This window comes from Saccopteryx bilineata, chromosome 1 (genome assembly GCF_036850765.1).
Source record: "Saccopteryx bilineata isolate mSacBil1 chromosome 1, mSacBil1_pri_phased_curated, whole genome shotgun sequence".
NCBI lineage: Eukaryota > Metazoa > Chordata > Mammalia > Chiroptera > Emballonuridae > Saccopteryx > Saccopteryx bilineata.
Genome location: NC_089490.1, coordinates 161386618 through 161412470, shown reverse-complemented (window position 1 = coordinate 161412470; position 25853 = coordinate 161386618). Strand labels below are relative to the sequence as shown.

At 52.4% G+C, this 25853-nt stretch overlaps 1 protein-coding gene across 4 annotated transcripts in view; it reads left to right on the top strand.

Annotated features, from left to right (window-relative positions):
• The window catches only part of RP1L1 (RP1 like 1), a 45060-nt gene extending 27020 nt beyond the window's left edge, over positions 1 to 18040 (top strand). For 2 of the 4 annotated variants that reach the window (XM_066278753.1, XM_066278772.1), the window contains exons 2-4: positions 5158 to 5785; positions 8314 to 8455; positions 10816 to 18040. In XM_066278753.1, the coding sequence (XP_066134850.1) occupies positions 5177 to 5785; positions 8314 to 8455; positions 10816 to 15980 (5916 nt within the window). In that variant the 5' untranslated portion in view covers positions 5158 to 5176 and the 3' untranslated portion in view covers positions 15981 to 18040. Of the gene's footprint in view, positions 1 to 1387; positions 1405 to 3447; positions 3506 to 5157; positions 5786 to 8313; positions 8456 to 10815 lie in introns of those variants that run through there. The other 2 variants (XM_066278781.1, XM_066278763.1) reach the window with 2 other exon arrangements.
• The last annotated feature ends 7813 nt before the right edge of the window (positions 18041 to 25853 follow it).

Sequence of the window (25853 nt, the reverse complement as noted above, 5' to 3'; positions counted from 1 at the left end):
CCACTCCTTGGCAAATTCGAGTCACTAAAAGGTGATGCTGAACATGGCTCTAGTCCCTAGACAGCCCATGTAGACCTGTGTGGCGTGGAGGACCCTAGGAGGGCCCGGATGGAGGTCCTGTGCCTTTTCTTCCGGGGACATGTACTGTTCACCTCATGGTAGCCTCTTCCAGCTGTTCATGTAGGATATCAATCAACCCTTCACGATTTCGCCCTGGTGCTCTCCCCACCCCCTTCCTGCCTGTTCCCTCTTTGGTGTTCTTTCCTCACAGCTTTCCTCCTGCAAAGCCCAGCCCCCACCCCGCCTGCAGACTCCTCTCACCCTGTTTATTCCCTTCCCACTGCTGCTGCCAGCTCCTGCCTCCAGCCCCTCACCCTGGCCTAGCTCACTTCCAGGGCTGGTGACAAAACTGCTTCCTCCCCTGCAGGCCCACCCTGCTCAGTTCCTCCTACCGCTGTCACCTTTTGAAGCATTTCCTGTGACTTTTATTTTTTTTTCCTTTGCCCCTTAATCTGTTTCTGTCTGCATCCCTCTCCCTGCCCACAAACAGCTGGAATGCCTCCTCTGCTTTCTTGCCCTGCTTCCTCCTGAAATCCCCTGGCAACCCTCCCTCATCCTTTGCTGACCTAAATCAAGCCCAGGATTGCTCTGACTGGTGCTGTGGACCCTGGGGCTTGCTGGGACCTCGTGATTCAATCCCCCAGTCTCAGTGTTCATTGAGACCACCTATCCCCTGAGCTCCTGCGAGGTCCTGTCCAGACCCCGTGGTGCCCAGTTGACTCAGAAAAGGTGAACATCAGAGCCTCCTGTAATCCACTCTGTCCAGCACACCTGGATGAGGTGCTGTCCTGAGTGGGAGTGGGGTGGGGAATTCCAAAGGAGATCTCCCTTGGAGCTCAGCCATGGGGATGGCCGCACAAAAGCCATCTGCTGCGGGAGTGTCTCTCAGCTTATCCAGACTTTTTCCCACCGCCACTAGTACCGCCCACTGGACCCCACGCTGGGACTGGAGTGGAGAGCTGGGAACCAGGTGCTACTTGCTGTCCCCTGGCTCCTTTCCCTTCTTCTCTGTGGCCCTGCTCCTTGACTCCTAGCACTGTTGGTTAGTCATCCAGTCCTGCTGGTAGCTCCTTCTCAGCCTCTGGGTCAGTCCCCTTGTCTTCACTCCACTAGAATTGCCGTCATTCACCAGTAACTTTCCTGTTCTCCCAGGCGCCATCCTCCCTTCTGCGCCAGAGGGTCTAAAATATCAGAATGACATGCACTGGGAAGGCTCTCACTGAACGCTCAAGCTGGATTCTTCACCACACTTTTGCTCATATGCCCCCACCCTGAACGCCCTGAGTGGAGCAGGGATGGCAAATGTCTGGCACCTGTGTGGTCCTTCTTTGCCCTGACACCATGGTAATATCGCTAACTGATCACAGAGCCTGAGCACCTTTTCCTCCCAGACCTCTCATTCACCCCAACCTGTCAGAGTTGGCACCAAGGCCATATTTATTTGCCATGCTGGTCCCAACCTCTTCCTTCTCTGTCTAATCCCTTAATTGTGCTTTAGGTGTCTGCTCATGTCACCACCTCCAGGAAGTCTTCTCTGACTTGTCATTCCTCTTAATCTGTTTCTAGTCACACCCTGTGTATAATATATCTCGAGCTCAATCTCTATTTGTATGTCTATATCTCAGAACATTTCTTATGCTACATGTTAATAATGTACCTACTTGTCACATTAGGATGTGAAGGTTTTGCAGATGGGTACCATGTTTCAGTAATTGTATTTCCAGGACCCTGAAGAGAGCCTGGTACACAACAGCTGTTCAGAAATCTTTGTTTAGTATACAAACAAGTAAATGAATGATTGAATAAGTAAATAACCAGGTGGGACCAGGTATTATTATTATTATTATTCAGAGAGAGGAAGAGGAGAAAGACACACACACACAAACACACACAAACATCAATTCGTTGTTCCACTTATTTCTGTATTCATTGGTTGATTCTTGTATGTGCCTAACTGGGGATCAAAGCCACAATCTCGGCATATTGGGATGGTGCTCTAAGCAACTGAGCTACCTGGTCAGAGCAAGGCCAGGTTGTCTTGAAAGTGAAAGAATAAAAATTTCACTTAGCCTCTTTGAAAAAGAAAATTGACTTGCTTCTCCCTTTCACATGGTTACAAAAGGAGGTCATACTTCTCAGCGACTCATCATGGGGATGAAGTTGAACTTGTCTGTTTCCATTGATGAGGCTGGAGAGCAAGCTGTCACCTCATCTGTCTGAGAGGAGTGGGGTGATCTTTACAGTCTTATATGCCCTACCTTTCACAGTTGATGGGGCCAGGCCGTCCTGGATCCTCTAGCTCCTTCTCCTAGGTCCTAAATTTTTTCTAATCCGTGTGTATACGAGCATGTGCCCCCATATATGTGTGTACGTTGTGTGCGTGTGCCTGTGTGTGAGCCCCCTGAGAGTAATGCAGAAATCTTGTCAGTTCTGTGAGTGCAAGTACATTCAGTGAAGGGATAATCAGTAACTTCCCCTGGTGCTGTGTGCTTGGTCTCGTGTTAGGAGGGAGCCTTCGTGCTGGACCCCAGCTGCTATCAACCTGATTTTTGGTACTTAGGATGCTTTGGGGGACATTTCTTTTTTATTTCTAAAGTCTAACTGGCAGTTCAGAATTCCAATTCAGAAAGATGTTATATTCTAGAAGAATGTCAGTAGAAAGGGGCAGTCAGCTACTTGAGTGGATGTAGTGATGTTATGCTTCTGCTTGGGTCCTCAAGGAGCCATGAATGAACGGCCTTGGCCTTGTGTCGGGCAAGGTCGTGCTTTACCCTGGAACTCTCCCTTTCGCCCTGCAGAGCTGCTGTCTGAGAGGACTCCAGAGAGCTCCTCTCTACCCAGAAATGGGCTGCAAGGAGCAGAAACCCTTAGAGGGAGCAGGGAGGCTGGGGACATGGCGATGCTGGGAGACACAAGGACACTGGAGGACACGGTGATTATGGGGACACAGTGACAGTGGATGACATGACATTGGGGATCATGATGACACTAAAGAACACAGTGACATTTGGAGATACAATGATGATGGGGAATATGGTGATCATGGGGGACATGGTCCCCCAATGTCACTGGGCCCCCCGATGTCACTGTGCTTCCCACTGCCATTTCCCCCAGCATCAGTGCGTCCCCCAGTGTCTTTTCTTGTTCCTCTGTGAGGGCCGAGAAGGATGCTCCCTGTCACAAGTGAAAATGGAAATCAAGTGGGAAGAAAAGTCGGTCTTTCGGGAAGGCGGGATAGAGTAACATCACCGGCAGCTGCGGGGCTGTTAGTGGGCAGTCTGAGAAAGCAGCTTAAGTGGATTAGTTGGAGGGAGGAGGCTGGAGAAGCTAATTATAAAGTTTGTGCCAGAGATGAGAGAGGATTACTAGGCCTCTAGGTGCACCAGGATTCTGAACATGGGAGAACCATTTCCTTCGAGAGGGATGGGGTAAATAGAGAGGCAAGGTAAGGAAGGGAGTTGTGGGCGCTGGAGGAGCTGCACGCAGGATCACGGCTGCAGCGAGGAGGGCCGTGGTCACGTGCAGTGAGCATGCACGTTAAGGAGGGTCCTGCATGATCTGAACCACGTAGATGCAGGGACAACTCCTGACCTGTTCACAATTACTCTAATGTCAGCGTTTAGACAGGACTGGGTTCTGTTATGAGGCTCTGTGAGATATCTGCCTTGTTCATCAGCATGGGTTTCCTGGGTCCTTGCTATGTGCCAGGCTTGGGGCTGGGTGCCCCAAGAGAGCACATGTTCTGCCTCTCAGGCCTTGGGCTAGTTGGCTAGGAAGGGTATGGCCCAGGATGTGGGAAATGTTGGGGAACCATGCTGAAAATGGGGGTTGGGGAAGGCTCCACAAAGGAGGGAAGCCAGCCAGGGTGCAGAAGGATGGGGTTGCCATGCAGGGGGAACCCGAGTCAGGCAGCCTGACTGGCATGGAGAATTCACACAGGAGAGAGCAGGAGCTGAGGCTCAAGGCACAGACTGGAGCAAGACCAAGAGGCCTTGAATTATGGGATAAGGGGCCTGGGCTTCTTCTGCAGCTACTGTGAACCACTGGAAGGACTTGGAGCACAGGAAATATCTGGGTAAAAACTGGGTTTCAGGACAACTTGGCCAGCAGGTCTATAGAACAGAGCATGGTATGGTGACCTGGACAGAAAAAGTTAGGCTTCTGCAAGAATCTCAGGTGAGGCAGTGAGCTAAACCACTGTGATAATAGATACAAACAGTTGGACAGACAGCCTTGACCCAGCTACGGCTGCCCTAAGCCTCCAGTCTACCATGTCGGTGGCAGCAGGCTGGGGTGCTCACTCATCCTCTAAAGACCTCTAAAGACTTCGGAGGCATGTGAGGGGGAGTATTCTTTTCAAATGAAAGCAAACCTCACCATATAATGGAGAAAGCATACAACACCAAGTGGTGACATCCTCTTTGGGTTACAAGTCTCTTTGTCTGCATTCTGGTCCCTGAAGGGTTTGGGAGTGAGGGATTCTGCTCTGGCCCTCTTAGCTGGTAGTAGAAGAATAGGAGTCCAGAGAGTTGAGCATCCCTCAGGCCCACAGGGGAGACTTTTGCACTAAGAGAGAGTGGGCACAGTGCCCAGGCCTCCTGACGGCCCTGTGTTCTTGCATCTGCATTCCAGTCTTCCCTTTATTTACCTACCCCTTTAGGAGATAAGCCTTAGCGTATTCAAAGGTTTTCAGGTGGTAGAATTGGGTAAGAGAAAGGGCAAGAGGAAGGAAAAAAATCAAGATGTATTGGTGCCTGCTCTGTGGCCGGTGCTCTATCTGCATAACCTCATTTGCACATGATAACCGACCTGCAGAGTAAATGTGGCTGACTTTGACAGGTGGGCCCACCAAGCACGGAGCATGTCACGCACCTCCTAGGCCACACAGAATAAGGGGGTGAGGTAGAGTTTGAACTCAGATCTGGCCAATGCTAAATCTTCGGCCTTCCTTCTGTTCCACCAAAACGGATTAACCTGCCTCTACAGAGCAGAGTGGAACAAATTAGGAGTGGGCAGGAAGCACTGTTATAACGAAGAGGAAAGAGAAAATGTAGACGCTCTTAGCTGCTCTGACTTTCTTCCTTTGATGGGTTTCAGCTGCCTGGGCCTCCACACCATGAACAGCACCCCGAGGGGTGTCCAGCCCCCAAGCTACCGCGAGTGCCTCCTGCCTTCTGTGGCTCGGACCCTGTCTGTCACCCAGGTCACTCCAGCCAAGAAGATAACTTTCCTCAAGCGAGGGGACCCCCGGTTTTCCGGGGTTCGCCTGGCTGTCCACCAACGCACCTTCAAGAGCTTTGGCGTGCTGATGGATGAGCTCTCCCAGCGCGTGCCTCTCTCCTTCGGGGTGCGCTCCGTCACCACACCCCGGGGCCTGCACGGCCTCAGTGCCCTGGAGCAGCTGGAAGACGGTGGGTGCTACCTCTGCTCTGACAAGAAGCCCCCCAAGACCTCTGGTGGACCAGGCTGGCCACAGGGAAAAGGCCCCTCTGCTCAGCAGTCTCAGGATGTCGAAGGCCAGTGTGAAGCACCAGAAACATCCTCTTCCCAGAAAAATCCTCAAGCTCCAAGGAAGATAATGTTGGTTAAGAATGGGGACCCTCGATTCCAGCAGACAGTGGTTCTCAGTCAGAGAAATACGAGGAGCCTGGCAGCCTTTCTCAGCAAAGCCTCAGACCTTCTTCACTTCCCCGTGAAGCAGGTGTTCACACCCAGTGGGAAAAAGGTAGGCTGTCGGGGTATGTGCCATTGTCTTAATAAAGTTCTCTGGACCTCAGCTAGAACCGGGAGGTTTTCCTTAAAAAGAGGCACTGGCTGCTCGCTGCTAGTTAATGGTGGGTAGAGTGGAGCCGTTCAGTCAGTTAATCACACAATTGTTTTTCATATCACTCGGTACCATTTAGCAAGCATTCACTGAGCCTAGACACTGTCTTGTACACTTTCATTATTGTATCTTTTTAAAATCCAGTTCTCCTATTATCCAATCCATTGTGGTGAGAGTTCAGTGCAGGAAACAGAAACTTCTCAAGTACCTTAAGCAGGAAGCAGTTTTATACAGGGCATTGGGGGGGGCTCCCAAATCTTTGGACATCTAGAGGGATGAACTCGGGGTTTACAGGAATGGCTCCCAGTGTTCCGCAGGAAGGCGCTGCCTCTGCCTGAAGCTACTGTGATTATTGAGTTGTGGCATCCAGGCTTATGAAGCTGAGATCTGGGAAGTGCCACCTCTACATCTGGACACGCAGGAGCCCTGGGGTGGTGGATCCAGCCGGGATGCCTGAGCTGCCATCCACTCCCGAAAACATGGCTAGAGCTTTCTGAGCTCTGACTGCTGGGAAGCACCGCAGAAAGAGAGTGGAATAGACGTGGAGAAATGTAGGGCATAGCTTCCACCGCACAAACTCAGGAGGCAGTTAATAGTATGCTTTTGTTAGAGACAAGGAAACGGAGGCACAGAGGTTAAGTGATTTTCCCATAGTTATGTGGCTGGCAAATGATAGGGCTAACCATGAGGATTTCAGAGCTGTAATGTAAGAATGTTTCTAAACTGTGGTGCATGTGCTGTGTACTAGCACGTGCTACATGCAGATTTTACTGACAGATAAGGCTAGGCCCCTCACGTCAATTGGCTACTGTTTAGTGGGTGTGATGAGAGGGAGAGAGCAGGTACAAAATAAGTGAATTGGAGAAAAGATTATATTTTCATAGAGACTTACTACAGAGCTATTAGGACAAGCTGTGTCACAATCATTCGTTGGCGGGTCCTCAACTGGATGGACCCTCTCAATAATGCCCTTTTTCTTTCTATGGATCCAAGACCTCTACTTCTTTTTGAAATGGGAGCATCAGTTTGCTTCAATTCCATTTTTTTTCTTTCTTTGTTTTTTTCTTCTTTCCTGAAGTTGGAAACAGGGAGGCAGTCAGACAGACTCCCACATGCGCCCGACCGGGATTCACCCGGCACGCCCACCAGGGGGCGATGCTCTGCCCATCTTGGGGCGTCGCTCTGCCACAATCAGAGCCATTCTAGCACCTGAGGCAGAGGCCACAAGCCATCCTCAGTGCTTGGGAAAACCTTGCTCCAATGGAGCCTTGGCTGCGGGAGGGGAAGAGAGAGACAGAGAGAAAGGAGAGGGGGAGGGGTGGAGAAGCAGATGGGCGCCCCTCCTGTGTGTCCTGGCCGGGAATTGAACCCAGGACTCCTGCACGCCAGCATGGCTATATCTATAAATTAATCGAGTTGGGTCATTTTGCTCTGTGTGTGTGTGTGTGTGTGTGTGTGTGTGTGTGTGTGTATGATGGACCAGAGACCTAAATCAAAAGAAAAATGTATACCTGGTAGTTTGAAACCAACTTTTAATTAACTAGGTTAAAAGATCTGGTGGACACCAAACTTCACGCCATTTTGGGATGAGAAGACAAGCATTCTCTCCTTCTTTCATTTCCTTGTTAATGAATAACCTTCTAATTTGAGAAAATGAAAAAGAACAGATTCAGCACTTTAAAGATGGAGCTAAATTCCCCAACACTGCTCATTACAATGTAATGCTATAAATAGTGCTAACCCTTAGATATGCAGGGGCCTCAGGGCCACGTGAGATTTTGCTAAAAGCAGGGACCTGCTTCCTGGAAGGCAACCCAGCACCGATGTTGTCTGCTCAACTCTCAGCCCGCCCGTCCTGCTGGTGGGTGTGGGGGTGCTGGGGAGGGGATGACACTGCAGCTGGGAAGGAGCCCAGAGAACCTGGGAGGAGCCTGGGATGGAAGGGCTCCCCGTGCAGAGAACAATGTCTTGTCCTTCTCTGCTACACTAGGGGCAGAGACAGAGGCAGTGGGCTCAGATTATACTGGAAAACACAGGTCAAACCCAAGAGAAGACTCTGGAAAAGGGTGAGAGAATGAATCAGGTCTCCATATGCAAGCTGGTTGCTTTAAAATAATACCTGTTCGCGAGGGTGCAGATGTGGGCAGGAAAGCAGATCGAAAGCTTCATGAAATGTTTCCCACCTGAGGCATCCCGAATAACCTCACCCCAGGAGGGTACAGGCAGAGAGGGAGACCAAGGCGCAGGACCTAAATCTCCAGGTATTATGGCAAGTGGATAGGATCCTTCCCTTGGATCAGAAATCTAGGGGGAGATGAGTTAAACACCAGGAAAGAGCCGGTGTGACTCGACTCCTCCTCTACCTGAGTCTTCCTGAGCAGAAGGGAGATCCTGCGGGTCAGGCCTCCTGACTCACTCGCCTCCCTCAGGTGGATTCTGTGAAGGCTCTACGGCACAGCCCCTCTGTGCTGGTGTGCGCTGGTCACGAGTCCTTCAGACCTCCGGCAACGGAAGGGACCACAAGAGGTGGGACTGAAGCTTTATCGGGGCAAACTTCAAGGATCAAAAACGGTGAGTTGGTTTTGAAGTTTCCCCAATGTTATTTGCCCTGGAGAGTGGCTCAGGAGAGCTGGGAAGGTAGTCAATCTACATAATTTAGAAAACCTGCCTTTGGTTCCAATTCTTGGGCAACCAGTTGCTCGGGGTCTGTCTTGCCCCTTCCTCCTCTTCTTATTGCCATCAACCTTAATTGGGTTGAGCATTTGACTGTGATATGAGAGAGGATAGTCTGGTATTTCAAGAATAGGAAGTAGGAGCTTTCGAACTCTAAGTTTCTAAGATCTAAAATAAGCTCTATTAAGGACCATGGTGCGTATGAGATTATGAAGGCAGTGTACCATGTGTATGTGGCATTTGCATCTGTCAAGAGTCATGGCTCTCTTAGACAACAATGGGGGCCAACTGGACTAAATCTAATGATACCCATCGATTCTCCATCCAACCCATCAGCCTGAACATGCAACCATACATCCATCCAAAGCATACTATGTGCCAGTTTAGGCTTTGTTATTAAAAAAAAAAAATACAACACATGTTGTTTTTTGTTGTTGTTTTTTTGTATTTTTCTGAAGTTGGAAACGGGGAGGCAGTCAGACAGACTCCCGCATGCGCCCAACCGGGATCCACCCGGCATGCCCACCAGGGGGCAATACTCTGCCCATCTGGGGCATTGCTCTGTTGCAACCAGAGCCATTCTAGCACCTGAGGCAGAGGCCACAGAGCCATCCCCAGCACCCGGGCCAACTTTGCTCCAATGAAGCCTTGACTGCGGGAGGGGAAGCGAGAGACAGAGAGGAAGGAGAGGGGGAGGGGTGGAGAAGCAGATGGGCGCTTCTCCTGTGTGCCCTGGCTGGGAATCGAACCTGGGACTCCCGCACACCAGGCCGACACTCTACCACTGAGCCATCTGACCAGGGCCACAACACACGTTGTTTTAAAAGTATAATTAATGACTGTAGAATAAGAGTTTCAGCAAAAGTATTGAAATGACAAAGGGCAAATTTTGGCAAGTAAACAAAATATTATCTTTTATGACAATAATGCTGTCCATGACTGTCGCCTGCCAGGTGCTGGAGGTAGAGACCACGTAGCCATAGCCGCTCTCTGGAGGAGCTCACAGTGGCCACTTGGTGTTTCTGAAAGAGCAGAGCTTGACGAAGCCTTCACCTGCTCAGATGGACACATGGTGGTTTGTTCTTTTGCTGACCAGAGGCTTACCCTCCACTAGCCCCTTCCTCTTGTTAAGTGTAAGCTCAGGAGATAAAATGAGAAAGCCTTAGGGGTTTCATTCTTTCTTGAAGTCATTTATTTCTATGCACGGTAGCCCCTTCTTCTCTTTTTCACGGCTGGGGTGCAGGCTTGACTATCAGGACCTGCAGTTGTGTGTCCAGGTCCTTCCTTACAATCATTTATCAACCCCAAAGCTTGATGAGTGTTCAGATGATAAATCACCACTAATAACCGCAAAGCATGTTATAGTCTACAATCAGGTGCACATGCAGCAGCTTATTGATTGTACTTCCTATGCCACGGTGGGTGGGAGCAGGGCGAGGAGTTAGCGCGGGGCACTCGGCTCTGGCTGCCGCCTCTGCTACCTACCAAGAACACACTCTGTGCCAGCAACACTGCAGGAAAAAAAAATTTTGGAAGTTTTATATTCATTGCCTTGTGCTATCCAAACACACCCCAAATAGATACCATTATTGTTATTTTAAAACTCAGAAAAGGGGTTCTGCCAAAAGCTACACAACTAGGAAGTGGAAGAGGGGAGATTGAATTCGGACTTCTTCAAGTTCATGTCACTTTGCTCTGCTGGTATCAGACAGCAGACTGTGGGCATCTGTTCTAGAATGGTTTCTGCCCTTACCATGTGGTTTTAGAGGTGGCAGGGGTGTTTATTCAGTGAGAGGAGCGGAGGCAGAGAGACAGACCCCTGCATGGGCCCCAACCAAGATCCACCTGGCAAGCCCACTAGGGGTGATGCTCTGCCCATCTGGGGCATTGCTCCATTGCTGAGCAACAAAGTTCTTCTTAGTGCCTGAGATGGAGGCCATGAAGCCATCCTCAGTGCCTGGGGCCAACTCAATCCAATTGAACTATGGATACACGAGGGGCAGAAAGAGAGAGAGAGAGAAGCAAGAGGGGAAGGGGTGGAGAAGCAGATGGGCACTTCTCCTGTGTGCCCTGACTGGGAATCAAACCCAGGACATCCACAGCCAGGTCGATGCTCTATCACTGAACCAACTAGCCAGGACCGGCAGGGGTGTTTCGGTGGTGAAAGGCTCATGACCAACCCCTTTTCTCCTGCCCTGAAGTGCCCCCAGCAGCTCACCATCTTTTGCTCTTTCCCCTTACTCTTCGCTGTGTGCCAGGGAACTGGGGCCCAAAGGCCAAGCAGAGCACGATCCACTCAAGGTCCAGGTCAGACAGCAGGACGCGGCAGTTTTCCCTGCTGTCGGAGAGGTCCGGTCCCAGCGACCCCCTGGCGTCCCTACATCATGGCTGGATGGGCCCCGCTCCCGACAGGCGCCCCCAGGACACGCCTGCTCAGCTCGGCCCGTTGGTGGCCGGTGACAACGTTGAGAAGACGGTCCACATGAACGAGGACGGCAGCCTGTCTGTGGAGATGAAAGTCCACTTCCACCTGCTCGGCAACGACATGCTCCTGCGATCCAAGAGGGTCGGGAGGGCCAGCGCCTCCACAGCAGCCGGCGGGGAGGGCCCTGCTCCGGGGGAGGCGGACCTCGTCCACTGTGTGTGCGAGGGCTGCCCGGGGGGCTGCTCAGAGCCGAGGGCCCTGGGCCTTGGGACCCAAGAGGCAGGGCGCAAGGAAGTCTTTGAGCGAGGCCGTTGGCAGCCAGGGTCCCAATACGAGATCTGGACGAACCCCCTGTACAGTGCCCAGGGAGCGAGGATGGCCTCTTGGAGGAGGCCCGGGCTGGCCCAGCACTCCCACCCCAGGGGCCTCTGGACCCAAGGGGTTGCCAGCAAGAAACGGAGCAGCAAGGACAGTGTCAGCCCGGCCTCCAGTGACAGACCCCCTGACAGCTCTGAGCCAAGCTCCTCCTGCTGCTCCGGGTCCCCAGAGGGCAGTGTGGGGGGCTGTGGCCCACAGCCGGCCACTGGGGCTGCTTCCCAGAGAGGCTTCGGGTGGGAAGCCAGCAGCATGCCCCAGGCTGGGGAGGGCCCAGGTCCGGAGGGAGCCGTGCTGGGTAGCAGGGGTCACCGCTGCCTGACCCCCAGGACCCGAGGTGTGGCAGGTGCCCCCTCAGTCTCCGCGGCATCCCAAGTAGGGTCCAGTGAGAGGGGCGAGCAGCACCAGGGCAGCCCCAGTTCAGCAAGGCCCGTGATGTCCCCACAGAAGTCCACCCACAAGGAGAGACCCTGCTCCTCTGCCACGAATCTCTTGTCTCTGAGAAACAAAGACCTACAGGCAGAGGGAGGTGAACAGGCCACCAGACACCCCCAGGGCAGGGATGGGTCTAGGGCGAGACTGCCCCCGGCCTCAGGCCATTTTGGCTCTGGGGACACTGCAGAAGTGTGTTTCCCGCCTTCCACCTGCACCTCAGCCACAGGCAGGCGAAGAAAGAAGAGCAGAGCCAGCACCGTGTCCTCACTCAGCATGTCTGGCCTCGACCAAGGGGCCCAGAGAGGCCGCCCCAGGCAGCGCCGCAGCCGAACGGACACCCACTGCCCACTCAGCTCCCCTGTGTCCAGGCAAACGCGGGGGCCTCCCAGCACGGGCAGGGGCTGTCACGCCGACCCAGCACCCCACCTTTCTGGAAGCTCATCTAGCGCCAGGAACCAAGCCTCCGGGGACCCAGGGCCACCCTCCTCTGCCTCTCTTCATTCCCAGGACATACAAGGGGTCAGCAGTGCCTCCATTACTCCTGTGAGTAATTCAGACTGTGCTTCCGATTTCTACCCCCCATACTCTCCCTCTCCTGAGACCGAAGGGAAGACTGAGTTCAGGGCTGACTCACTTACCAACACATCTGACTCTCTCAGCTCCCACGCTGATGGCCTGGGGGAAGAGGCAGGGGGCAGCGTCCCCAAGCCTTTCGGGCCCTTGCTTCCGCCAGCTGGACAGCATGAGCGGGGGAGACCAGGAGCCCCGCAAGGGAGCTGCTACTCACAGACGGGCACATCCCGGGTCTGCAGGGCCCCCGGTGGTGAGATGCAGGCCCTGCAGGCCTCCCGGCCGCGGGGCAGCCAGGGGCCCTCCTCTGTGGCCTGCACGGTGTGCGGCAGATACTGTCCCACACCCCCCCGGGCACAGCGCTCTGGCAAGAAGCACCCTTCGTGCAGCAGCAGTGACCACTGTGCTGACTGGGGACCAGGGAGGGGTGAGCCGGGGGAGGAACAGCTAGATGTGCAGTGCCCACAGCCCTCCAGCTCTCGGTCAGGGGACAGGGGAAGGGCAGTCAGAGCAGCCAGAAGGGGCAGCCCCAGCCTCGGTCCCCGGCCTGGGGGAAAGTTCCAGGGCCAGGCTGCTGGAGAAGGGGAGGGGAGGAAAGAGCAAAAGGACAATGGCAGCGAGGTACCGAGTGCTCTGCCCCGAGCCTCACCAGAGGCCGTGGTCCGGGAGTGGTTGAGCAACATCCCAGAGGAGCCCGTGCCCATGAAATATGAGATGGTGGATGACAGCATGGACGTAGCTGGGGGCGGCCTGGAAGGCCCCACGCAGGACCCTGTTGACAAACATTCCCCTGAAGGCCTGGGGGAGCCAGCTCAGGCCAGACGACCATCCCTGAAAAAGGCCACCAGTAAGAACGAACCAGAAGGAGCCCTTCCAGTGACTGGTGACACTGGTCCCCAGTCAGGAGAGGGTCTTCCTCACAGCGGAGTTTCCAAAGTCCCCAAGGAGGCCGGAGCAGGTGAAGGAGCCGTTGGGGACTGTGGGGAGGGCCAGTGTGTGCTTCCCTGCAGGCTGTCTGCTTCCATCGAGATCATGAAAGTGCTGCTGGGCCCCAAGCAGGGCCGGCCCCGCAGCCTGCCCGAAGTGTCCGGCCCGGTGGGCCGGCGGCTCAGCCACTCGGCTCAGGCCCTCATCACCTGTCTCGCCAGGCTCCACTTCTTCGACGAAGACTTTGAGTCTCCCACCGGCAAAGTGAGGTTCACAGACTCTCCTCGGTACCAGGAGCTCTTGGGCACCTTCCGGACCCTGTGGCCGGGGTGTGGCCTCAGGCAAGGCGAGCTGGACCCAGGCCTCCGGGAGTCCGGCCGGTGTCAGGCTCTGCCGGGCCTCAGGTCCCACGCTGTGACTGAGGACTTCACGCCAACGTCCTCGTCGGGTGTGGATGTCGGTAGTGGTTCCGGGGGCTCGGGGGAGGGCAGCGGGCCCTGTGCCGTGGACCGTGCCCTGGTCTCGGAGAAGACAGAGCTGCCCTTGAAAATCTCCACCCAGAGGCCTGGTTCCAGGACCTCAGAGAACCCGGAGGGGCTGGGAAACCAGGAGCGGAGTGGCTCCCCAGCCTCTTCAAGCTCCCAGGTACTGGCTTGTGCCCCCAGAGAGGACGAGGCAGAGGGACGCAGCGGGGAGCAGACACTGGGCTGTCGCCTGGACCAAGTAGTTGAAAACACGGTGCAGGAAGAGGCAGAGCAATTAGAGAAAATGAAAGAAGAGAACGAAAGAGCAGGGCTGACAGGAGAGGCAGTCAGTGGCTTTCCCGAAGAGGAAAGAACCGCAGGGCGAGAATCCTCAGGGGCTGGCCCTCAGGGCGGGGAGGGCGCCCGGGGGGAGGAGGAGGCGGGAGCAGACCCTGCCTCGGCCCCGCCGCCCCCTCCAGAGCCGAGGGAGAGCCGGACAGAGACCCTCGGGAGCCTCCCTGAGAGGGACTCGGATGTCAGCGGGAGTCCAAGTGGTCCCAGCGCTGACCCTGGTTCCGAGAAGCTGCCCGCAGCAGCTGAGGCGGCCCACACGCAAGCCCCGGCCCAGCTGACCCAGGGGGCTGGAGAGCAGGGCCCTGCTGGGGCTCACAGAGTGGCTCTGGACCCCGACCCCCTCTGGGTGTCCGGCCTGCTGAGGAAGATGGAGAAGGCCTTCCTGGCCCACCTGGCCGGCGCCGTGGCCGACCTCCGCGCCCGCTGGGGCCTGCAGAGCGGCGACCTGCTGGACCTGCTGGTGGCCGAGCTGCAGCAGGATGTGGGCCAGCGGCTCCAGGACAGCACGGAGAAAGAGCTCCGGAAGATCCAGAGCCGGGCCGGGAGCAGGGTGCCGGGGCCCCCGCGGGCGGCCCGCAGGTGGGAGACGTCCCTGCAGACCGCGCAGCGCAGGAGTCGCCTCCGGGGCCTGCGCAACCTCTCGGCCTTCTCCGACCAGGCCCGGGCCCTGAGCACCTTCTCCTTCTCCCTGGAGGACAGACCGAAGGTCAGGGCAGCCCTGGAGGCCCGGCTGGGGAGGGAGGCCGAAGGGGAGGAGTTCTGCCCCTGTGAGGCCTGTGCCAGGAAGAGCGTGACCCCCGTGGCCCCGAAGGACACGGTGGGCACAGCCAGAGCGCCCATCACAGAGGCCTTTGACCTGTGGCAAATTCTGAAGAAGGAAAAAGGGAAATGTGCTAATGAGGAGATGATAGGGACAGACCCTGAGAAGACAAGGATGGAGCTGCTTCAGAGGGACCCCTCGGGGACAAGGACTGTCCAGAAATCTGAGGGAGGCCTGGAGCTGGGGTTAGGCCAGGACCCCGGGTCGGAGGGGGGGGATGAGGATGAGGATGAGGGCAGCCAGACCCTGGGCAGAGGGGAAGATCCTGTAGGAGGAGGAGGCGAGGAGGCTGCTGCAGCTCCTCAGAGGGGAGGGGGGAGCACAGAGCCCCACGCAGGCCACCCCCCGGAGCAGGGCACGGGCGACAAGGAAGAGAACACTGCAGAGGGTTCTGGGGCTGAGGTCAGTGTGGAGAGCGGAGTCTTGGGAGGAGCTGACGGAAGTCCAGGAGGGCAGAATGAGGGCGCCAACTGCACAGAGGTGCAGCAAACTGAAGGAGAGGGACAGCCAGGGTCTGGAAGAGGAAGTCAAGGTGAGAAGGAAGGGAGTCCACAGGCTGGCCCAAGACAAGGCCAGTCAGGTGACGCTTCTGGACACAGCAGCCCAGACCAAGAGGGGAGGCCCACACCACCCCCTGCCCCAGGTGGAGACACCCCCAGCCAAAGATCGGGCCCGGAAACAGCACCTTCCTCGTCCAGAACATCATCTCTGGGAAACTGTTCTCAGCTCTCCCAGAAGGGCTCCAAAGAGGAACCTTCCAGTGGAGACACGAGGACCTCTGGAGATGGGCCCAACGGAGCCCCTGGTTCAGAGAGCAAAGTCACGAGCAGGTATCCAGAAAGCTCCACTTCTGAGGAAGAAGGGTCCTGCTCGGGCTCAAGGCCTCCGGAGAGAGGGACAGATGAAGGTCTCAGTCCAGAGCCCAGAGCAGACCAAGGCTCTGCCTTAGAAAACGTGAAGGTAGTCAAAAGTCTCTCTGGGACAGAAACGAGCTTTAAAGGTCTGGTCATGGACCAGATAGATGGCCTTGGGCAAGACGATTTAGATTTCTAGAGATCCAGCTGTGAGGTGGTCATGAGTCCTGAGCTCTGTTTTTATTCATCTTTTGTCTACAAACCTGGGAGTGGCACAGCTCCCTGGAGATGTACAAAGAGCATGGGGGAAGATCAAGGATGTGCCGAGGACACAGCCACACTGTGCTTTCCTGAGGTCTCCTGAGGTCCTAAAGGCTGGGGCTTCAGAGGGCCAGCCCACACACTGTGTGAAGGAGGTCATCTCGGACCTGCCCTGTTACCACAAGTCAGCCGGCCTCTTTCCGTTTGGCTGCTGAGCCCAAGAGGACAGAACTGCTTGGGAATGTTCCAGGAGAGTTTTTGTTTGTGGTTTTGGGTTGTTGTTTTTTTTTGTTTTTTTTTTTTTTGCTAGTAAGTGTTTCTCTCATTCTTTTGCCTATTGATCTCCTGTTATTTTTCTCCTTGGCCTCTCTTGGCACTCACCTTGTTCGACTTTGAGGTGCTTTTCTCTCGTCTTGAATATATTTGGTGACTCTGCAGATGTGAAAAAAATCCAGGGAGAAGCAGAAAAATTCAGGGTCATTGGACAAAGTTTGTTCTTAGCCCAGAAGTCCAACTGTGTTTCCTTAATTTGTGGATCTATTTTTTTGGAGCAATGGAAAGTGGAAAATTCATAAAAGTGGGAAGGAGGCAAGTCATAAGCCAAGATTCCATCACTCAGCCACAACTTGTGTTCGAGGTTTGATGCTTTTCCCACCAATTGGTTAGAAAAACCATTGGGATGTCATTCTAATACAGCTCTTTCTTGAACTTGACAAGATAAGAATTTTTCCTTTTTATCTCCAGATCTTCATAAACCCATTTTTAATAATTGAATAACACACTATGACAGCCTGACCCGTGGGGATGCAGTGGATAGAGCATCAACCTGGAACACTGAGGTTGTTGGTTCGAAACCCTGGGCTTGCCTGGTCAAAGTACATATGGGAGTTGATGCTTCCTGCTCCTCCCTCTCTTCTCTCTAAAATGAATAAGTAAAATCTTAAAAAAAAATACACTATGACAATATAAATTACTCTACTACTCCATTTCACTCTTGTTGACTATTTAGATGGTTTCTATCATTAAAAAAAAACAAAAACAAAACCCACCTTAACTGCAGATGATTTCTTTAGTATAGGTGCCCAGGCATGGAGTTACTGAGCCAAAGGATATCAACTTCTCTTTAAGGCTCTGGATATCTTGCCACTAAATTGTTTTTCTAAAAGTCTGTGCTAATTGACGTCATCTGGACAACACCTTCTCCTCAAAGTCTGGTCTAATCATTAAAATGATAACTCTTTTGCTACTGTAATGGGAAAAAAAGAGTATCTCATTTTAATGGGGGGCTATTCTAGATATATTTGATCAGTAATGAGATTACAGAGTTTTCTAGGTTTTTAAAAAAGCTATTTGCATATAAATTATATGTGCACGTGTTTTGCCCATTTTTTAACTGGAATCCTACTTTTTTCTTTTAATGAATTGATTTCTATGTGCCCTTTAACATTTTTGAGATTTGAAAGGTGCTCTTTCTCCATATTCTTCTACAGCCAGCCTTGGCCTGGGTCCTGTCTGGGTGAAGAGCTTCTTAAATTCTCTTTTTTTATGGGTTGATTTTAGAGGGGAGAGGAGAAATATCGATTTGTTGTTCCACTTATTAATACATTCATTGGTTGATTCTTGAATGTGCCCTGACCAGAGCTGGAACCTGCACCCTTGGAGAATCAGAACAATGCTCTAACCAACTGCATTACCCGGCCAGGGCCTAGGTAGGAAGCTTGGTGATGGGGCAGAATTTCTCTGACTGTTCTCACTAGCATTATGCTCATACATGACCATTTTGTGTATTCAAACTTCTGAAAATGGGAGTCTATGCTACAAGAGCAGGTATTGCTCACTGGTTATTTAAATGTAAATGTTCTTCATAAAAATAAATGAATAATAAAAAATAAGGCAAAGGTTGGGCCTGGGCTGTGACCTCATGCCTGTAGCCATTGTTCTGCTGTTTCTGAGTGCTGGAGATGTTCTTAATAAAATTTGGCATGTTTTTAAAATTTCTGTGGAGGTGATTCCTTAAAGTTTTTACAGTAAAAGTCTCTCTCTATAGGAACAGGCATCTCTGCCAGAAGCTCCCAGTGGAGCAGATTGCATTGTGAGCTTGGTTTAGATATGAGGCCATGCACTTCTTCTGTGACTTAAGTCCCCAGTCACCTCCTCAGAGATGTTCCAACCATGTTCTGCTCTCTCTCCAAATGACTGAGACAGCCATCCCTGGCACATACTGATCTGGCACTAAATGACATTGCCTATTTCTGGTCGAGAGAATGCAAGAGAAAAAAGCATGGGATTTGGAGTTAGATGTCTTAGATTCAAGTTCAGTGATAGCCCACAGTTTCAACATCTGTGAAATGGGTGAAGTAATGTGTTCTTCACTGAATTGTGGAGAAGCAAGTCAGATCACATATGAAACTCCATTACATGTCTGTTGGGAAAATATCAATATTTTAATTAGAACTTCTGCTTTTCAAAGTCTATTATGTGTCAGCTACTGTATTGGACATAAATGATCCCATTTAATCTTTCCAGCATATCTGCAAAGTAGGCAAATCAACATTGTCATCGCCATTTCACAAATGAGGTGACCAAGGGAGGATACACTTGCATAAGTGTGTCCAAGCTCACACCGCTAGTTAGGGGCAAAGCCAGGATTTAAACCAGGCTATTTAAGACACTCAAGTCCATGTTCTTTTCCATTGTATCATATTTTCTTCATTTCGATTCGGGTCCTATAAATCACTGACTTGACTAGAGGTGATCAACACTTTGTTGAATTAATTTACTGTAAAATAGTTAAGACTTAAGAAAGTAAATAAATAGGAATTATTTTGCTTAACTGATTGCATGACGTTAGTAATGTTCTACTTGTGCACAGACACCAGGAACTAGAGGAAACCTGGTCTTATAAAGTGAGACTTAATCTCTTCCAGGAGACTCTCCTTTTAGTTACAAACTCACCTGCTTTAAGCTCTCAAAGATTTCTGACCTTATTTATTTATTTATTTATTTATTTTATTTTTCCTCCCACATGTGCCTGACCAGGATCCATCTGGTATGCCCACTAGGGGGCAATGCTCTGACCATCTGGAGCATTGGTTTGGTGCAACCAGAGCCATTCTAGTGCCTGAGGCAGAGGCCATGGAGTCATCCTCAGTGCCTGGACCAACTTTGCTCCAATGGAGCCCTGGTTGTAGGATGGGAAGAGAGAGAGAGAGAGAAAGGAGAGGGGGAAGGGTGGAGAAGCAGATGGGCACTTCTCCTGTGTGCCCTGGCCAGGAATTGAACCTGGGACTTCCACACACTGGGCTGACGCTCTACCACTGAGCCAACCAGCCAGGGCCCTGACCTTTATATATATAAGTGTTGCTGTTAATGGCAAACTCTGTGTTTGGTGTTCCTGTCACCTCAGCTTATCCCTGATTCAAAACTTAATTTATTTGTCACTTCAGAGTGTTGCCAAAGTACTTAAGTATCAATAGTTATGCAGATGTTTCTAGCCAGTGAGTTCCCCTTGAACTAAGTGGAACAGGGGAGTAAGTGGTGGTGGAAAGAAGCCAAGCTCTTCTGCCCTAGCCTCTTAGCTTGTGAGGATCAGAGATTCCAGCTCAAAGGACCGTCTCTCAGTGGCTGAGAACTAAAGACCAGGGCCAGGTCACAGGCCCGGAAATTCTGACCTTCCTGGTCGGGACTCAGGTCCCAACACGCTCCTTTGTCAAACCCCCAGATGTGAATAATGTTCTGTTGAGGTGGCCCATCCCTGATTTAGTCCAGCTCCATTTTCCCAGTTGAGCAGATGGACCCATCTCACAAAAGAGAATTGCCTATATCACACAGCTGGATATGCGGCCACGCTGAGACCAGAGGGCAGGCCTTCATCCGCCTCTCACCTCGTAGTCCCCCTTCCCAGAGCTTGGGCAGCCCTGCAGGGAAATGCAACAAGCAGCAAACCTGCTCCTTTGTAACCCAGACCTGTGCCCCCTCCCCTGCATGCCCACCTACCTTCCTCTTCACCCCAGTTCCCTCTGTCCAAGTCTGTTCCTGAGACCCAGGCTCTGCCTCTGGAAGGGCCCTGCTCAGGTGTCCAGCAAGGAGTCATCTGTGAAGACCTTGGTACAGTGCAGCTTGGGAGGGGATGTGTCCTGAGAGGTTTCCAAACCAAGTATGGGCCAGGTTTGTATTTGTTTATTTGTTTTTCCCTCACTTTAATGACCATGTAAACCACGCAGAGAGCTTCAGTAACATGCACAGTTTCACTCGGGAAATTCTGGTTCTGTGTGACTGAGGGCAGGCTCAGAAAGAGATGTGTCAATGAGCACCTGGAGGAAACCCCATATTACCCCCCTCCCGCCCAGCTGCCTGCCAGACCATCGGCTTCCCTGTTCTCTCTCACTATGTAAACTCCCCAGGGGACAGTGCAGGTCAGTCGCAGCCAACCCTTCTCCCTGCCTCCCCTCCTGAGAGGCAGTTAAGGTGGGTAAAGGAGGTCTCTCTCTGCTGGTGGTCCTACCTGCCCCCAGTGTCCAGAGGCACAGCTGTCAACCCCAGCCTCTGGTTGTCCATGGGATTCACCTGGGGTGGACACGGACCTGGGGAAGACATGGACCTGGGCCACCAATGTCCTGGAGCTTAGGCCCTTACTAACACAGCTACCCAGGTGGAGGGACCCAAACCTGCTTCATGACTTTCATCGAAACAAGTCAGGTATCACCCCCTGGGGTGATTGGTCCAGGGTTTCAACCCTCCATCTGTTGATCCTTCCCGGCATTCAAGCTGAGCCCCAGCATGTGGGGCAGAAGGCAACTGCCTAGTGCTGCTTGTCCTCAGGACCAGGTCTCCCCCCTCCCACTGTTTCCACATCCTTACTCCGGTCTCCTGCCTGTACTTCCATTCCTCCGGGGCTTATAGAGACCTACCCATGTCCTCCTGGGCTCTACATTTTTAGACCTGGTTGGGGTTATCACAGTCCAAGGCACCCATTTCTTCAATGAGAAGCCCCACTGAAGCCCCACAGGCAAAGAGAATGCCCCACCGCCCACCATTGCTGCCCTCCTTCCTCCATTTTCATTTCTATCCCCCTCCATCTCAACATCTCAACCCACCACCTTACTAACCTTGAAATCCCAGCTAGTTGCTTATTTGCCAAACACTGTTTTTTGTTGTTGTTGTTGTTTTTATTAGTCATTGTCTCCCTAGATCAGCGGTTCTCAACCTGTGGGTTGTGACCCCGGCGGGGGTTGAATGACCAAAACACAGGGGTCGCCTAAAGCCATCGGAAATACATATGTGTGTGGTGAAAATTAAAAAGGGGGGTGAGGGTAGGTGGAGATGGGCAAATGTCATATATATATTTCCGATGGCTTTAGGCGACCCCTGTGTTTTGGTCATTCGACCCCCGCTGGGGTCGCGACCCACAGGTTGAGAACCGCTGCCCTAGATGGTGGTGGCCCACACCTCTAAAGCCGCCTCTCTGGCTCCGCTACAATGTCTCCTCCTCGCGCCCCTCACTAGCCCAGTCTGGCTCCTCATTCTCAGTCTACACTTTGAACTGGAATCACTGGCATCTCCCCACATTCAGCCCACTGCCCTCTCTCCTCCTCATCTCCCTGGATGATTCCACCTACTCTTGCTCTTTCTGCTCCTGCTTTTCTACTCATGGCTCTCAAATCTAGGGCTTAGGCTTCCAGCCCCTATATTTTCCTCCAGATCAATAGCTCCAGAACAGAACTCATCCCTTCCCTCAGCCTGCTCCTCCCACCACATGCTCACATGGTACCACCAGCATCCATCCAGACTCATCTCCCGCCCGCCACCACAACAGCAAGGCTTCTTTCCAGTTTACTGTCCAGGAAAGCGCTAGGTGGACAATGACACTTGGCCTGGGTCTTGACTAATTAGCCTTGCCATGAGATAAGGGAAGGGCATTCCAGTTGAAGAAGCCAAACAGCAGGAGCAAAAGAACAGAGAGGTCAAGCATGGGCTTGGATGGGAAATAGTGAATCGTCAGTGTTGCGGAAGCCGAGGGTGCGTGAACATCTGAGTGTGGACATATGCAGGGCCTGTAGCAAAGGGCACTTGAACCCTCAGGCTTGAGGAGGGCACTGACCTTTGACCAGAGGCAGTGAAACAGTCCTGGGGTTAATTTGGGCTGCTACCTTTCTGGTGGGCTTGGGTTCTTGCCTTGGGAATTCAACTGTTTGAAGTGCCCTTTGATGGAGGGTCTATTGAATATTTTGTTCCTGAAGGTGCAGTTTCCTCCTATCCATGATAAGAGGTATCTGGAAGAGGCTTTTATGTACATTGTCCCCTTTAATTCTTGCCACAACCCCCCGATCGCCACTTTATGGATGAAGAAGTGGGTTCAGAGGTGAGTTGCCCAAGGATGTATAGTTGATAGATGTTGAAGCCATGATTTGAACCCCAATCTGACTCTCCTGGGCCTGGGCTTCCTCTTCCACACAATGTGGCACCGAGCCCTGACTCTGAGGGTCCTATCACCTTGCCTCCCTCAGCACTGGGCCCCACCATCTCCCCTGGAGTCCTGTTGCCAGATGCTGGCGGGCTGGCTGTGCTCTGCTGGGCTGCCCCAGATCTGCTGGGCAGAGGCTTCCAGGGTCTCACAACTTGTCCCAGCTGGTGTCGTCTTACCCCAGGGCTCACCCTCCTGGGGGGGGGGGGCGGCCCTGATACCTCACTGGCCTGTCCTTGATAAGGGGAACCTGTGGTCTTCCAATACTGGGCAGCCTGGGGAAAGCACTGGGTGTTTTTGTTTGTCACACAGGCTGGGAGCACCAGTGGTATCTGGTGTGCAGGGCCCAGGATTCTGAATGCCCTGCACCACATAGTCCAGTCCCTCAGGAGGATGGTGTCAGTCAAATAAGTTTGTAAATATGATATATAGGTTTGCTCGCTTATAGTTTGCATTGGGTATGGGGGACAGGCTGTAAGCAGGCAGGGTTGTTATAGCCTAAGGCTTAGTTATAAGACTAAGCTTTTCTCCACATCCTTGACTGTTGCATGATAGAGGGTGGTACGTTCTCATGAGGAATCCCATTATGCCTCAGATAAGTGACTTTGTATCAGGGACTTTCTTGTTTGTATATTGGATTAAAGGTTTTGATTTCTACACTGTAAAATGGGGCAGAGGAGCCCATGCTGAAGGATAGCAGAGAGGAGAGCAGAGAAAGGCCATGTGGAAGAGAGGAGAAGCAGCCAAGATGGCAGAATGCTGAGGGAGAAGCCAGTTTGTGCAGAGTTTGTGCAGAGAGAAGGAGATGGGATACAGAGGTGAATAAGGCTAGTGAGGTACAAACCTTTGATCCTAGGAAAACTCGGATAAGTCAAAACTTGGGAGCTCTGAATGGAAAGGTGTTGGTCAAATAAGTTTGTAAATATGATATATATGTTTGCTCGCTTGTGACTTATAATGGGTGTGGGGGACAGGCTATAAGCAGGCCAGGTCGTTGTAGCCTAAGGTTTGGTTTTAGGACTAAGCTTTTCCCCACACCCTTGACTGATTGTATGATCTGGGTGGTGCACTCTCATGAGGAATCCAATTATGCCTTGGATAAGTGACTTTGTATCAGAGACTTCCTTGTTTGGATATTGGATTAAGGGATTTTGGTTTTCTACACTATAAAGTGGGACAGACCAGGAGCTGGCTCACTCAGTCCCTGCTATCACGATTGCAGGGGCTTCCCTGATCCCTTACCCTTCACGGGAAAAGCTGGTTTTCTGCTTTTCCCTTGTCTTCTTTTGTGGTTTGCCTGTCTTGGTGAGACACCAATAAATAGGATGGCCCCCTATCCTCTGACTCTGCCATTTCTTTATCATCTGCCTGAATCCAATGGGAACCTGCATGTGAATGGCCACGATGGCGGCTCCTGGCCTTACAACAGGGAAGTGTTTTCCCACTGTGTGTATTTCTTGCCCGCCAGGTACAAGCTAGGATTAAAGCTAATGGCCCACCAGTTCTTGGTTCTGTTGTTTCATTACCATCTGTCCGAATCAAATGGGAACCTGCATGGGCCAGGCGGCTGTGATGGTGGCCATGGCTACTGGCTTTACAGATGGGTAAAGCCCCACCCCAACTGCCATATACATTATTGTTGCTGCATTTCTAATTGAGGAGACTGAAGTTCAGGAGCATAGTGGCTTCCCCAAAGGCACAGGGCTAGGAGCGAACAAGCACCCTTCTGATACCTGTCTCTTTCCACTGTATCCTGGAAAGGATGAGATCGTTCCTTAACATTCCAGGCTGACTTGGAAACACCCTGCCTCAAAGCAAAGGAGTGAATTGGGTAACCTATCAAAGCTTCATCAATCATAGTAGTTCTGGGAAAGGACAAACCCAGGGGCAGATACCCGCTGGGCGCAGTGGATGGTAGGGTAGGAAGGGCAAGAGTTGGAAAGTGACTCATCTCTTGGGAAAGGCTAAACCCCAAATCCTATTCTGTTTTGCCCCAGCATGGGGAGCTTTTCCTGGGCCAGGAGACAGGCCCCGACAGAACAGGCAGCTCTCGAGAATGTTGGGGACACAAGGGTTAACAGAAAGCTCTTGTTCTGCCATCAGGGAGCGATGATCTCTCTCCCACTATTAACCTCAGTCTTTCCCGCACACCTGACCTTCTCAAATACATATCAGAATCAAAACCTCAAAGAGCTCTAAATTTAAGAGATGAGGGTGAAGAGATAAAATGCCTACATGATAAACTGAGTCTGTTTGCTCCTGGGCCCAGGGTCCTTTGTAAACCCTGCTGTGACACTAGATAGCACCCAGTTCAACCTGGTCTTGAAGCTGAAGACGACGACTTCTGCCAGGGGGTTCATTGCAGTCAGGTGCCACAACAGCGCCACGGAGGTGGATTATGATAGGGTCGCCCTGAATTACTTGGGGCTGCATCTCAGGGCACACAACTCACCAGGAAGACTGACATTTCTTAGTACTTTCATCCAACATATGCTGAGCAGCCATTTGGTGCCAGCTGCTGAGGATACCACACTGAAACCACTGCCCCTGATGTGCCCCCTTTCCTGTTCCTGCCTGCATGGCCCTCCCTGGGGATCACTGGTCAGCGGTGCCATGCTCCCAACATGTAGGTAAGATAGTAGAGCAGTGTTCCTGCCCACTGGTGGCACTCACAGCAGAAACTCCAGACGGTGGCTGAGGAAACTAAGAAGTGCAGTAGAAGTGGCCTCAACAGCAACCACAGAAGCAAAAGGCCAGGTCTGCCCAGTGGCTCTGGGGGTCTGGGTAATGTCCAAGCAGAAAGGACTGGAGTCAAGATGGGGCAAATTTGCAGTGAGCTGAGACTGAGGGCCAGGGGGCTGAAGGAGGGGGCTGACAGCAATAAGGAGAAACCATGGAAAGGCATGTGGTGTGCGAGGGTAGTCAGTGGGTAGTGGGTGTTGGGTGAAGAGGGAGCTAAGAGTCACAGAAACGATGCCTCGTTGAGAAGGAACTCTGATGACCCCCCTCACCTACGCCCCCAGGCCGGTGACCTGAGATACCTGTTCTGGTAGGCAGGAGATTTTTGTTAGAAAAAAGGAGGGTGGGAGCAGGAAAGGAGCTTTGACTGACATGAGGACAGGCCTCTTTCCATGCCTCTGAGAAGGCCAGGCTCCTGCCAGCCCAGCTGGCTCTGGTCAGCCCTGGCTCAAAGCCCCGACCAGCCATCAGGTCTCCAAAACACAGACCCAGGAAGGACTGATTGAGAAGCTCATGGCAGTGAGGGTTGTTGTTAGGCTGGGACGCAGCCAGATGAGGCAGAGAGAAGCCGGGACAATGGGGACCCCTGGGTTCCTGGAGGAGGGGTGC